General features: G+C 42.2%; 1 protein-coding gene across 4 annotated transcripts in view; it reads right to left on the bottom strand.

Annotated features, from left to right (window-relative positions):
- herc4 (HECT and RLD domain containing E3 ubiquitin protein ligase 4) overlaps nt 1-14,611 on the bottom strand; it is a 34,953-nt gene that overhangs the window by 3,005 nt on the left and 17,337 nt on the right. For all 4 annotated transcript variants that reach the window (XM_036126500.1, XM_036126502.1, XM_036126503.1 and 1 more), the window contains 17 exons: nt 13,503-13,579; nt 13,196-13,417; nt 12,168-12,259; nt 9,802-9,932; nt 9,567-9,721; nt 9,324-9,400; nt 8,336-8,460; nt 7,933-7,992; nt 7,750-7,861; nt 4,790-4,979; nt 4,548-4,720; nt 4,352-4,471; nt 2,823-2,921; nt 2,570-2,737; nt 2,195-2,338; nt 176-342; nt 13-79 (listed from right to left, as the gene is read on the bottom strand). In XM_036126500.1, the coding sequence (XP_035982393.1) occupies nt 13-79; nt 176-342; nt 2,195-2,338; nt 2,570-2,737; nt 2,823-2,921; nt 4,352-4,471; nt 4,548-4,720; nt 4,790-4,979; nt 7,750-7,861; nt 7,933-7,992; nt 8,336-8,460; nt 9,324-9,400; nt 9,567-9,721; nt 9,802-9,932; nt 12,168-12,259; nt 13,196-13,417; nt 13,503-13,579 (2,179 nt within the window). The remainder of the gene's footprint in view (nt 1-12; nt 80-175; nt 343-2,194; nt 2,339-2,569; nt 2,738-2,822; nt 2,922-4,351; nt 4,472-4,547; nt 4,721-4,789; nt 4,980-7,749; nt 7,862-7,932; nt 7,993-8,335; nt 8,461-9,323; nt 9,401-9,566; nt 9,722-9,801; nt 9,933-12,167; nt 12,260-13,195; nt 13,418-13,502; nt 13,580-14,611) is intronic.

A 14,611-nucleotide genomic window follows, 5' to 3' on the forward strand; every position in this document is an offset into this window, starting at 1 on the left:
GCGTAGACTTACAGTGAAATTCAAGCAGAAGATGTCCTCCACGTCGTCTTCTGCGTAGTCCAGCAGCTCCTGCAGGCTCCTAGCGTAAAGGTAAGGCACAGAGAGGTTAGAACGGGATAGCCAGGCAGAACCCGGACATTCAGACGGGACAGGAAGGAAGACGGCGAGCACCGACCTCCCCACGTCGGGCATCAGCTCCTTCAGGTCCTCCAGCGTGGGTTTGCTCTTCAGAAGCTTTTTGTAGAGCGCCAGAGGGAAGTTGAGCTCCACGATGGTGAAGTTGTAGATGGCCAGACCGCAGATGACCCCGATCAGGTTGAACAGGTCAAAGTCCTCAAAGGTCTGGAAGCAGAGAGGTGCTCCTCAGACACTACGTAGAACATTATGACCCACGTCTGGGTTATACAGCTCCTTGATGTTAATGCTGAATTTTCTAGACTATAAGTCGTATTTATTTAGGAATTTATTTCACACAATCCAAGACTAAAAACTGACATTTAATCTGGGATGGCAGTTTATTCATTTGCACAACTGCATCCACAACCAGCTGAATAACCTGGAACATACCTGGGATGAATGGAGTAAATTAGCAACTCAAATTAGCAGGTTTTATCCAGCACATTTCAGCGTAATGTCAAAATGATGCTAAATTTAGATCGTGAGTGTACGTGCTAAGCTAACAGAACGACACGGATGTTTCAGAGCAACATAAAGCTCATGTGCATCAGGGAAGTTGTAACCTGGCCGGACAACAGAGCTGTAAGCTAGCGCTAGCTGCTGTTAGCTTTACGGACAGCCCGATAAGTAATTTTCTAAACTATGAAAAAAGGAGCAACTTTTAATCCGAAAAAGACGGTAATTATAAAAAGGCGTTTATAAATCAAAGCTTTGTCTCTAATGTCTCACAGGCACATTTTTAAACAAACAGCTGTAGATAAATGAGAAACAGCTGAAAAAAAACAACGTACTGGAAGACATAAAAGTAGAATTTACATTAACCATCTCCATATAAACGATTTAGTCTCATCTTATATCTCTTAAATGAATCTATTTTTTAATGTCGATATTTTTAAAATGTTGACATATCGTCGACAGCAAAACAACACAAACATGTTCTGTCTCTGTCGTCTTTAAGTTAGTTTTTAATAAATTTTTAAGTGGTAGAGGAATGGATCTCTTTCACAAGCATAGAGCGCCCTCTTGTGGCTATTTGACAAATGTTTACTACTTGGTTCATGGTCAGTATGATTTAACAGCATTTAAAATTGATATACAAGTCAGACCTGACTATAAGTCACAGGGTCGGCCAAACTATGAAGAAAGTGCAACTTATAGTCTGAAAAATACGGTTCTCTGTTCAACCCTCTGTTGCCAACATGAAGCAGGAGTTTTCTCCTCTAACGTTTTACTAGACTGGAGCATAAGGAGAGATGAATGTTACATGTTAATCCTCTTTATGCTACGTTTTATTCGGCTCTCTCCAGGTTTCCTCTCGGCTGATTATGAGAACCAGAATCATTCTCCTGCTGGAAGACCCGATTATGAAAGGTTTCTAGTTTTCCATCAGAACTCAGATTAAATCATTCTGGGATTTCAAAAAGTTAATGATCAGATTTACAATACAGTTATTGGGGAGTTGAGAAGAGAAACAGGCCCACAGCATCACAGCTCCCCTGCCTTACTCAACAGTGAGTAAAAGGTGGTTTCCCCCATATTTATCTGGTTTTTGCATCAGATTAATGGCTTGTTGCATTAAGGCTCAGTGTGGTTCCTGTTAGGGTCTGAATAAGCTGAGCTGAATAAAGTCCACATGTTTACATTCAGGAAGGTAGGAGAGAGAAAGCTGTGACCCTAACAGAGCACGCTTCATTTCTGATGATTGTTTTAAACGTTTCTATTATTGCTCTGATAGATAAGAGGAAGTCCAGGAAGGAAGCGTTTACACTTCCTGATTTATGATGATCAACATACTTGAATATGTTCTCTAGTCTTTCTCATTTCTAGGAGCGGCTCAGAGGGAGGAGGCCTCCGTTTCAAATATTTGCTGTAAAATACGACTTAAAATCTTTTCACACATTTTCACCAGCGGCGCCTCTGAGTGTCAACAGCTCTGCGCTATTATTACTGCATCGTTAGTAAATTAAGGTCCTGTTTTTGTATTCTTTAGTGTGTTAATTCACACGGACGGCCGCACCTTGTGTGAGAACCAGATGAGCCTGGACTCCTCGTAGTAGCGAAACATCCCATACTTGGGATCCAGCAGCTCCTTCATGATCAGCAGGAAGAACTCCTTCCTGACGCCTCCAGCATCCACCGCATCTTCTCCCACAAAGATCACCTGCAAGACAAGAAAGGATAGCTAAAAAATACAGAAACTCAAACTTTAACATGAAATATTCAGACATTTTGAACACGCTTTCTCCTTTTCCACTTTACTTGTATGTTAAATGTGTGAAAAGAGAGCAAAACCCATTCAGGGTGTAGAGCTCTTCAGACATCAGACACAGCTGCTGAACACAGAGACTCTGGATGTCTAACATATAATCGTCTTCTGTGACATTTCATTCACCTTGAGCGGTTTCTTGTAGTCGACGTTCTTGGATTTCCTCAGGACCTCCATGGTGTCTCCGACGATGTTCTCCCTCCGGACGATGAGGATCAGACAAGGGTTCACCGACTCCACGGCCGGCATGAACATGGAGCTGAAGTTCTGCAGCTGCGCCTGATCCACGGCCATCTGGGTTTAAACGGGAGACGATCAGCGGCCGAGCGTCAGGACGCTCCTTTACGTCGAGCGGTAAAAACTCAGAGGAGTCAGAAACCTGCATCTGGATGACGGCGTCCGTCTGAAGCAGCGCCGTTTTGGCCTGAGCATCGAAGACGAAGGGATACTTGCAGAAAGTCACCAGTCCGTCACGTCCCTGAGGACAGAGGCACAAACACAAGTCAACTAGATGTCTGACCACGTCCACAGACGACAGCTAGCAGACCCACATTAGGCTGCAGGTACAGCTGCAGGGAAAGAAACCAACTCTGCAGGCTGAACTTTCTGCCCACTCTGCTTTGGGACAGCCTTTAAACTTGGATGCATACTGAGTATTTTGAAACAAAAATTTCAAAAAGACGGGCGTTTTCATATTAGATTCAGTCAGAGGTTCAAAGGAAAGCCCTTTGTCTTGTGTAGACAGTGCATGATTGGTCAAAGATGCAGTTTACCCCTTTCTGCACCGGTTGAAACTGATCTTGACTCTTAAAGTCAGCAGAAACGGTTCCCTGAAATCAGAAGACCGGTTGGAAGAGTAGGAGGCTTCTTGTCCACTTTCACCATGAATCTAGAAGTCCTACTTGTCTTATATCTTGACCTGCTGCTACTATTCCTCTGTAAAGTTTTCTGTTCTGTTCATGTTCAGCACTTTGAATTGTCTTGTTACTGAAATGTGCAACAAATAAACCTGACCTGCATTTAGTCTTCTTGCATAAAACAGCCCCCGATCAAAAAGCCGCAAATACTTTTCCCGTTTGCAGGTTCCTCCACCTGAGCTGCGTCTCTCTGCAGTTCCTCCTGAGTTACCAGGAGTCTCTTGGCTGATCCTCTGTCCAACACCTTTCTTGCCCCAGCAGGCGGTTTAAGTGCCTGCTGGGGGTCCGTCCTCTCCGTCTCCAGCTGAAGTATCGATCAGAGCTCTGGGCATAATGTTTTATAGGCTGACTCCCTGACCCGTCTGCTGAGTTTTCACGGTGCTGTTTGTGATCTAATGTCCTCTAACAAACCTCTGCATTGCAAAAAGGAAACTAAAATTAAGTAAAATTGCCTTAAAATTAGTATATTTTTCTTTGAGCAGCTAAATAAGACTATTTGCCAATGGAGTAAGATTCCTCCACTTAAAATAGGAATAATCCATCATCTTACTTTAAGTGCAGGATGTCTAATTATCTTATTTTAGGGGTAAAAATACTCATTCCATTTGTAAAAAGCCTTATTAAGCAGCTCAAATCAAGAAAAAATACACAAATTTTAAGACAATTTGACTTACTCTTAGTTGCCTTTTTGCAGCGCGAGGCCAGAACAGAACAGCTTTATTTATACTGAAGGTAAATGATGCACAGGTAGAGTATTTCCTGGTCTGGTGAATCCTGAAGGTGTTTTATTTTTGGGAATCTGACTAAAGGAGCCGAATATAAAACCTGTAACACATTATTAATATTTTCCTTCCAATTAGCCATAATCTTCCTGCTGTGCTGTGCTCCATCATGTAAAATCCCATGAAAACAGACTGAAGTTTGGGTTTTTAACATCATTAAATGTGGAAAGAAGTCCTGTTATTATGAGCTGTGAACCCGGCAGGCTCACCATGGGGTACATCTGCCTCTGAATCCAGGTGACGTAGTCGTTCCTGATGTCCACCAGCTCGTCCAGCTCGTGGATGTAGAACTTGTCGTACTGAATGATGCTCCCTGCTTTCTCGTTCACCTGCAGGGAAGAGCAGAGGGGGAAGTCTGGCAGCTGCCGCAGAGAATCGCAGGTTCTCGTTTCTTCCTTCTCTCACCTTGTGCAGGATCTCCAGGAACCGGAGCGAGGTGTCCACGAAGCAGGTGAAGATGCGCTGCTCGGCCAGAGGGATGCCCATCTTGTGCATCTGGAGCAGATAAAGCACCACGTCCTTGTAGAGGTCCACCAGCCGCTGGAAGAACAGCGGCTCAAGCGTGGACCACCAGTTTCCTGAAGGAGAGGAACGCCGTGAGACAAAGACGACCTGACCGGGTCAGCGGATGCTCAGCAGATACGTACCCAACACCTTCAGGGGCGCCTCCTTCAGGCTGATGATGCATTTGGCAAACGGGATGGTGATGGTGATGTAATTGCTGCGGTCGCTGAAGAGGGGACATTCTGGCAGAGTCAGGTAGAGCCTCAGAGCCTCGATGTCTGGAGGAGAGCTGGTCAGCCGGGGAATCAGCTCCTTCTCCAGGCTGGCAGCGACCTGAGGCAGAAAACATGGAGGACATGAGGCTCAGGGGTCAGGTTAGGGTCGCAGTGGTCAGAGGAACCATGCTGAGAGGAATAAGCATTAAAGGGTAGGGCTGGACAATATAGAAAAAAAAGCATATCGATAAAACAGAAATCCTATTGATCGATATCGATGATTGTAAAAAAAATAAAAATCAAAATATACATTTGAAGTACAGCCCTGGTGATTTTATGCTGTTGCTTAATGGCCTATTTCTAAATAAATGGATTCAAACTCAACCCTTTATTGAACCAACTATTTACGAAAACTGTAAGTGTTAAAAAAGACAAAAAAAAGGACACATGTTCTCTGAACTCTGAGGGCTGATGGAGCATTCCTGGGTTTGTGATTGGTTGGGAGGATGTAATGACTAGTATTAACCTACATGATAGGCTAGAATGCAATGTTCTTTTATTGAACTTTTTATTGACTCCTGTTTTTTATATTGAACCATACGTCTATCGATCGATATATATTATTATTGAATTATCGTCCAGCCCTACTAAAGGGTCGCTCAGATTGATCCTTTCATGGGAAAATGCTGCTGGAAGTAGATTTACACGAGTATTTGCAGTTCTGTTAATAAAAATAAATTCATCTTTTATTGCAGCAGCTTCATTTCTCACTGAAATGTTCAGAGAAATCCAGCTGATAAGCACTCACTGCAAAAACTGAGCTAAAATACGTAAAATATTCTTGAATGAGTGCATTTGTTCATGATTTGAGCTGGTAAATAAGATTATCTCTTAATGAAATAAGATGTTTGCACTTAAAATGAGAATAACTCATCATCTTTTTTCAAGTGCAGAATATCTAATTATCTTATTAAAGGGGTAGAAATTCTAATTTCACGGGCAGATAATCTTATTTACCTGTTAATTTCAAGGATAAATACAGTCATTTCACTAAAAGTTTCTTTACTTTTAGTTCCCTTTTTGCAGCGTAAATATCACTACCTCAACATCATTTGCTTTTCCACAACCTCAACAAATATAAAATACAGTATATTACATATAAGTACATATATGACAGCTACCGTATTTATCGAACTATAAAGACACATTTAAAAATCCTTAAATCTTCTCAAAAATTCATGGTGTGCCTTATATATAATTAAAGTTGTGCTTACTGACTGATGTTATGTGGTACAATGTGCTCAAAAATCTGGTAATTCAATATAAAAGTTAATTTATTTTGGCCTCATGTTACAAACAGGGCAGTGTAGTCCAGCTACTCTGTCCTCCTGACAGAGACGAATAGAGAGCTGTGGAGGTGAAGGAGTGATATTACACACTAGGGAAGAATATTTAATGCGCCTTATAATCTGAAAAATACGGTACTCTTCAAAATGGGAAAGACAAGATAAAAAACCTTTAAAGTAATTCAGATGAATACGGCTGCATTAACATGTCAGGAAATGGTTTATGAAATTAACTACGCTTGACATGACTATGACTATTTGCAGCTCTGCTGTTAAAAATAAATTCATCTTTTATTGCAGCAGCTTCATTTCTCACTGAAGTGTTCAGAGAAATCCAGCTGATAAGCACTCACTGCAAAAACTGAGCTAAAATACGTAAAATGTTCTTGAATGAGTGCATTTGTTCATGATTTGAGCTGGTAAATAAGATTATCTCCTAATTGGTTAAGATTTTTGCACTTAAAATGAGAACAACTCATCGCCATCATCTTATTTCAAGTGCAGAATATCTAATTATCTTATTTTAGGGGTAGAAATTCTAATTTCACGGGCAGATAATCTTATTTACCTGCTCATTTCAAGAAAAGGTTCTTTACTTTTAGTTCCCTTTTTGCAGCGTAAATATCACTACCTCAACATCATTTGCTTTTCCACAACCTCAACAAATATAAAATACAGTATATTACATATAAGTACATATATGACAGCTACCGTATTTATCGAACTATAAAGACAAAAAGATTTAAGACAAGAAGATTTAAGGATAAAAATCCTTAAATCTTCTCAAAAATTCATTGTGCGCCTTATATATAATTAAAGTTGTGCTTACTGACTAATGTTATGTGGTACAATTCAATATAAAAGTTAAAATTATTTTGGTCTTATGTTACAAACAGGACAGTGTAGTCCAGCTACTCTGTCCTCCTAGGAGTGATATTACACACCAGGGAAGAATATTTAGTGCGCCTTATAATCTGAAAAATACGGTACTCTTCAAAATGGGAAAGACAGGATAATAAGCCTTTAAAGTAATGCAGATGAATTCGGCTGCATTAACACGTCAGGAAATGGTTCATAAAATTAACTACGCTGCTAAATTAAACGGTTATCGTACAGTTCAGAGCAATAATTTGACTCCATCGCAGCTGAGCTCATAAATGATTCTGTAGTTAAACATGGTGAAGGATCTGTGATGCTGTGGGTCTCTTTCTCTACAATTCAATTCAGTTTTATTTATATAGCACCAATTCCTAACACGTCATCTCAAGGCACTTTACAAAGTCAAATTCAATCAGATTATACAGATTGGTCAAATGTTATCTAAGGAAAACGAGCAGATTGACCCGGATAAACTTGCTACATTACATGAGATGTTAAAACTCTCTGAAATATCAGGACAGCTTGAATAAAAATCTGGTGGACTGTGTTAGAAGAGTCGAAACATGCATCATAAAGTGTTTTATCTCGCTAAGGAGATGGTTCGCTCCCCTCCACATCAGACCTGTAGAGAACAGGCTGAGCTGGAGAAACGTGAGCACCGACCTGCTGGGAAATCTTTGGCTGGTCCTGCTGGATCAGTCTGTGGAGCAGCAGGCGAGCCGCGTTCATGTCCAGCCCAGAACATTTGCTGCTGGTGCTGAAGTGACCTGGATGACTGGGCAAAAGACACAGTTTTTAAAACAAGCTGATCAGCTTTAGTCCTGCTGCAGCAGAACCGGGCCTCACCTGGTGGACAGGAAGGAGCCGTTGAGGCAGCTGGCGGAGGAGAACACCAGGTCGATCTCACTGCAGCAATCAGACAGACAGGAGATGGTTAGTCTGGTCAAAGTCAGTGCTGAGAATGATGCCACAGGAGGGATGTGACAAGGCAAGGCAAGGCAAATTTATTTATATAGCACAATTCAGTACAGAGACAATGCAAAGTGCTTTACATGATTAAAATATAGGAAAATAAAACAGAATAAAAGCAAGTAGGAATAAAATGTAGAAACAAAATAGAACATTAAAAACAGTTGGACTAAAAAAAAGTTTAACTAATGATGTTTCAGTAGAACAGTTTAACTAGAACAGTCGAAGGCAATCCTAAACAAATGTGTTTTTAATCTTGATTTAAAGGTGACGGCTTTACTTGGAGATTTCTGCCGGCAGTCGTCCTGCTGAGTGGTTCAGCCATTTCTGCACAACGTCTTCGCTCAGGGTGCAGATCTTCCTCTGGGGATCCTGGATTCTCAGACTGCCGGTGTCCTGAGCGTCCTGCAGGTGGAAACAAAAAACATATAAAATCAGCAGGAGTAGTGAGTGGAGGGGAAGACAAACCCGATAAAACGTAAAGCTACTTTAAATTTCGGTCATTTTGGTCGTTTCTGTGTTCCTTAAATCTGAGCTGAAGGAATCCCAGAGGACCATGGATTCAAAAGTCCTGCACAAAACCCTAAAACCTGAAACAGATCAGGGTTAGCAGCTGTTCCAGCTACAAGCAGAAAGACACGCCACACTTTTCAGATACGCTGCTGCAGACGGTCATGATGCGACAACATGCAGAGTTAAATTACAACGATCAAAACGAGACCCATTAAACACCTGGAACCAAAAGTCAGTCCAGAACCGACCGGCCATGAGTCCAGATCCAAGAGGAAGAGTAATTTAGTCCTAGCTGTGACACAATGAGGTCACATTCAGCTCCAGTAACTTCTAATTTGGTTTTCTACATTTCACAGCCGAGCATATAGTTGTTTTAGGTTTTCTATAGAATGCAGACAGCTGCTACAGTGGATTCATGGTTTTGGGCCTGATCCACCGCCAGCTGCACCTCAGTGCATCATTTCCCATGATGCAACCTGAACAGACTTGCTGTTGGTTCACATGCTCTAATAGCTGCACTCCTCTCAGATCTGGTTCCCCTTTGCTTTAGTACAGGAGGAAGAGGAGATTTAGGAGTTTCTCTGCTTTTCCAGGCATCCACAGATTCGCCTGCTACTAAAATGCTGCAGGAGCAACAATCCTCCCTCTACACTCTGGAGTTGCCACTAAAGCACACGTATGTACAGAGAATATGCACTCAGGCACAAACTGATGATTCAGCGAAACAGACTGAGCCTTTTTTCCATCATACTCACATTAGTGGTGCAGTAATGAGCAAAGCTCTGATCTCCTCCGGCATAAATCCTTTTGACAAAGCAGCTCTGCTCACCGTCTGGACATGAAACAGAACGATTTAGTAATCATGTCTGGGATTGTGCAGCTGTATAGTTCATTTGTTTCATTTCCACCTCGTATCTCTGACTTAACGTGGTTTTAAATGTCTACACCATTATTAGTAACTGAAGCGCTGACGCCAGGCTGGAGCTGCGAGGCCTCACCGTTCTCCTCTGAGGAAGCGGCGTTGGCCCACGGCCCTTTGACCGGAGCGGGGCTCTTCCTGTTGCAGGTGGAGCGCGTGCCCAGCTGCCCGTTGCCTCCCAGCCCAAAGGAGTCCATCTTTCCACAGGCGGGGGTGAACGCCAGCGTGTGCTGCCTGACCACCAGCGGAGAGGACAAGACGTAAAGCCAAAGCGCATTAAACACGTTTATCTGCTGCTTGATGCCAACAGTTACCTTCCACAGGCGATCTGAGTGACCACGTTGCCCATCAGCTCAAACACCTTCCTGGGGTTGATTTCATGGTTGGTGGAGTTGTGGCCCAGCTGGCCGTAGCCTCCGGCTCCGAAGGTGAACACGCCGCCTTCCTGTGAACACAGCAGAACCGAGCAGCTGAAGACCAATCATCGTGTTTGATGCTGATAACTCTGCGGGATGCTGCGTCACACGGCCCCGGACGGAAACTTTTGTAACCGTTTTACGTCGCTCTCAAACATCGACGCACTTAACATAAACAGGGTTCCCACACCTTGGTGAACATCAAATTCAAGAACCTTTCAAGGACTTTCCAGGACCAATTTCCTCAAATTCAAGGACCACACGTGGCGGCATTTACCTACTGTGACCGCTGAATAGGTTAGCATATTTTAATACAATGCAAATTTAATAAAAGACTAAACGGCATAGAGGCTGTTGGGTCAGAAGCAATGCAAGAAAGTGGACTTAATTTATAGCCTACATTGATATTGATCATATTCATAAACTACATTTATATCCACAGTACATGGCTATGCCATACTACATTACATATTAGATGTACATTAGTTTACCGTTTCATGGAATTTTATGGAAAAAAGTGCAGCATTGAGATGTTCAGAATTATATCAATTTGTTTCACTTACTTTCATCTTTGATTAAGCTAGTTTTTGACTTTGACTCTGAAAAGTCGCTAAATATAGCGACAAAGTCGCTGAGTTGGCAACACTGCGTGAATGTAACCTATTGGACGCACGTAGGCCTAAACCGTAGCCTACCAACTAACGAAGAAGAGCGAACATACTTTTGCAAAATAAAAGTCTGCGGAATCAACATAATTTTAAAAGATCGTGTGGTAGTAAAATAATGACACATGAGTTGTCATCCGTGTGAACTTTCAACCCCACAAAAAAATTCAAGGACTTTCAAGGACAAGGTGTTTTTTTGGCTGTTTTCAATGACTTTCAAGGGCCTTGAATTAATTTTTTCAGATTCACAAACTTTCAAGGATTTCAAGGACCCGTGGGAACCCTGAATAAAGACGCCACTCAGCTTGGTGGAGGAGGAACTCTGAAACTCCTCCAGCAGCACCAAGCTGAAGAACACGCAGACCTTTTCTTTAAAACAATGTTTACGTCAAGCCTGATGCCTTCAGTCAGATGGCATGGTCTACGGTTCATTCATTCAGCAGTAGGATCAGATCGGCCGATAAGCTCAGCCCAGGTAGCGCTACCAGAGAAAACTGGATCAGTGCATTTCTAGTTAATTCACCCCCAGGGTTCCCTCTTTTTTAGTCCTGTTCTGAGGAGCGTCTGAGAGCAGCTCGTTTTGGTTCCGTTTCTTTAAATCTAAAGGAGGCGCTTTAGCCCCGCCCCCCCTCCAGGTCCCACCCCACCCCGATCGGCCATTTTTATAGTTTTCTGGGGGACGGTGCAATGGACTGCTGGTGACTTGTGGCCTCAGCATCCTTCAGCTTGGGCTACAAAAATTGGTCAGAGAAACAAAAATGTGGAAGTGTGGACTGGTAAGCTGGAAGTCAATTACCCTGTTTTGCAGTTCTGCAGCAAATAATGTAATGTATATGTTTATAAAAATGTAACAGGAAAAGGTTAAGAGTTCGAAAACATCACCCAAAGAAAGCATAAAGATATCTATGCAGATTCTGGAGAGAAAATATTCAACCTTTATGCACTCCTAGAGACTCCATATGCACCGCTAAATGCACTTAAAGGCTAAAAAAAAAGTGAATAGTCCCCTTTAAATAAGCTAATTATATTCTAATAAAAGGTTGATGCCATGACAAATATTCCTAAAAACTACATTAAAAACCGATAAACAACAATCAAATTAAATTTAGGTCAAAAAAGGAACTCAGTTTTGTGTGAACTAAAGTCAAAGCAGCAAACACAAGTAATAACATCCCTTAAATGAAACCTGCAACCAGTTTAAATAATACCGATAAACAACTGTTGTCTTAAGGCACTTAATAAAATTAAATCCTTTCATGACCTTTGACCCTGCGCCTCCTCACAACAGCTTAACTTTACACCTTCTGTATATCAGCAAGGAGGCCAACAGGGGAGGCTTCTTGTAAATCTCCACATTTGGGACTCATGATAGCGACTAGAGATGAAAAAGCTCAGGGTCTATGACTAAAACCGGCTCTGAAGTAACCCTGAAGTCTGGACGCGTTTTCACTTCTATGGATGCAATGATCACAGGTTGGGATTACGCCACAGACTGAAGCCATCAGGGGTTCTGGATGCTGCATTCTGGCATAAACAGGAACCAGAACTTTTCCTGTTTCTCACCAAAAAAAAAAATAAAGCAAAAATTATCTGGACCACCTTTGTGAGTACAGCGGTGTGATCTTCTCCACAGGAGACGTAGATCACACTCTGGGACCTCAGCGACTTTAGGAGGGTCGGGAAACAGCGATCTGGAAAAGACCAGATGAGAGTTAGACTTTATTTTAGATTACTTTTCAAAAAGTATCATATTTTTGGGACGATAAGTCGCACTGGACTATAAATTGCATTTATTTAGATATTTATTTCACACAATCCAAGACTAAAAACTGATATCTAATCTGGTAAACGAACACAGCTGCATCCCCAATTGGCTGAATAATATGAAACATACCTGGGATTTGATTGGGGTAAATTAGCACAACAAGCCACCAACTCCAGCCTGGTGCTAAGCTAACAGTATAACACGGATGTTTCAGAGCTACATAAAGCTCACGTACATCAGTGAAGTTGTAAAACGCCCAGACAACAGAACTAGAAGCTAGCGCTAGCTGCTATTAGCTTCACGGACAGCCTGATAACAGGGTTCTGTTTCCTTTGAGCGCTCTGCTGCGTGAATGTAGACTGAAACAGTGAAACATACAAACATGTGTTCAGTCTTTATTGTCTATAAGGTAATAGTTTCAATAAATTTTAAGTGGTACAGGGGCAGGATATTGTTTTGACAACCCTAACGCGCCCTCTTGTGGCTATTAGATGGTAATGTTTTCTCCTTGGTTCATGTTGGTCAGTATGAATTAACACCATTTAAAATTCATACACAAGTCGCAAAATTGGCAAAACTATAAAAAAAAAAATACAGTAATAATAAAAGGGCGTCTCTGAATCAAAGCTTTATCTCAAATGTCTCACAGGCACATTTTTAAACAAACAGCTGGAGATAAATGAAGCTGAAAAATTACCAACTGGAATACACAAAAGTAGAATTGTAACGCAACGTGAACCATCTCCATATAAACGACTTGGTCTCATCTTTTCTCTTTTAAATGCATCTCGATATTTTTATTTATTTAGTGTGAATATTTTTAGATGGTCAACATTTCGAGCAGCTTCAGGCTCCCACCCACCGTTGGTGTCGTTGACGCCCAGCTGGCCGAACTTGTTGCAGCCCCAGCCGAACACGGCTCCGGACAGCGTCAGGGCGAAGGAGTGAGCGCCCCCTGCTGACAGCTGGGCGAACGGGATGCCCTGCAGGGACTGGACCAGCTGAGGCGTGGAAATGCTCTGTCCCGTTAGTCCCAGCCCCAGCTGGCCGTATCGGTTCTGGCCCCAGGAGAAGATCTGGCCCCCTGGAGACACACGGAGGGAGGGAGACCGTCTGAGACACACAGGAAGCAGAAGACAGAGCGCCACGGGGACACAAAGCACTCTCACCTCTAGCCAGAGCCAGGGAGTGCCAGTACCCACAAGCCACCTGGGCAATTTGGACGTCAGACAAACTCTTGATGTTTCTGACATGTTTGAAAAAAAAAAAAAGAAGAAATGTGAACATGAGGAGAAAAGACATTCCATCACTAAAAAAAAGAAAAGTTTTGCAAACAGTTTTTTGCTACTTTCAATTATTCTCATTTTAAGTTGTTACAACAAACCTTTAATGTATTTTACTGAATCCAAAGGATACTGAAAAGTGATTTGTATTCACCCCTCTGATTCTTTACTTTCTAGAAGTGGCAGCGGCTCCAGCTTCCAGGTTGTGTCTCTACTGGGTTTTTACATCCAGAGTTTCTCTATTCTCTGTAAAATGACTCAAGCTCAGTCTGATGGCTGAACATTAATATTCAGGACTTACTACTGATTCCCTGTTGGATGTAGGTCTGGACTTTGACAAGGACACTCATTAGCTCCAACATGCTTTAAACTGAACCAGAACTTTCTTCCTGACCCGTCTGATGGGTTCTTTGGTCTTCATGATGTCTCCAATCCACACCGGGGGCCTTAATTTACTAATAAGGAGACTTTGAAGGACGATTTTATTTAAGAATATCAGAGTAACGGTGTCTTATAACATTTTGTTTTCTCTGTCATTTTTTTCTTCTTAGTAGGTACACCTGGTCTGGCGTTCTGTTAACTGTGACATCATCCAGGGAAGACAGATCACCCGCTACTACCATCTAATGTAGAACAGATTACTAGATCAATGTGTGCTTCTGTGCTTTTTTGTTTCTCTTGTTGTGTCTCTGTTCTGTCTTCTGTAACCCCAGTCGGTCGAGGCAGATGACCGTTCATACTGAGCCCAGTTCTGCTGGAGGTTTTCCTCCCTGTTAAAAGTGAGTTTTTCTTCCCACTGTCGCTTCATGCTTGCTCAGTATGAGGGATTGCTGCAAAGCCATCAACAATGCAGACGACTCTCCCTGTGGCTCTACGGTCTATCATGAGGAGTGAATGCTGCTTGTTGGGACTTTGAAGCAATCAACTGGTTTCCTTATATAGGAAATTTTTGACCAATCTGTATAATATGAATGAATTTGACTTTGTAAAGAGCC

The sequence above is a fragment of the Fundulus heteroclitus genome, chromosome 22 (genome assembly GCF_011125445.2).
Source record: "Fundulus heteroclitus isolate FHET01 chromosome 22, MU-UCD_Fhet_4.1, whole genome shotgun sequence".
NCBI lineage: Eukaryota > Metazoa > Chordata > Actinopteri > Cyprinodontiformes > Fundulidae > Fundulus > Fundulus heteroclitus.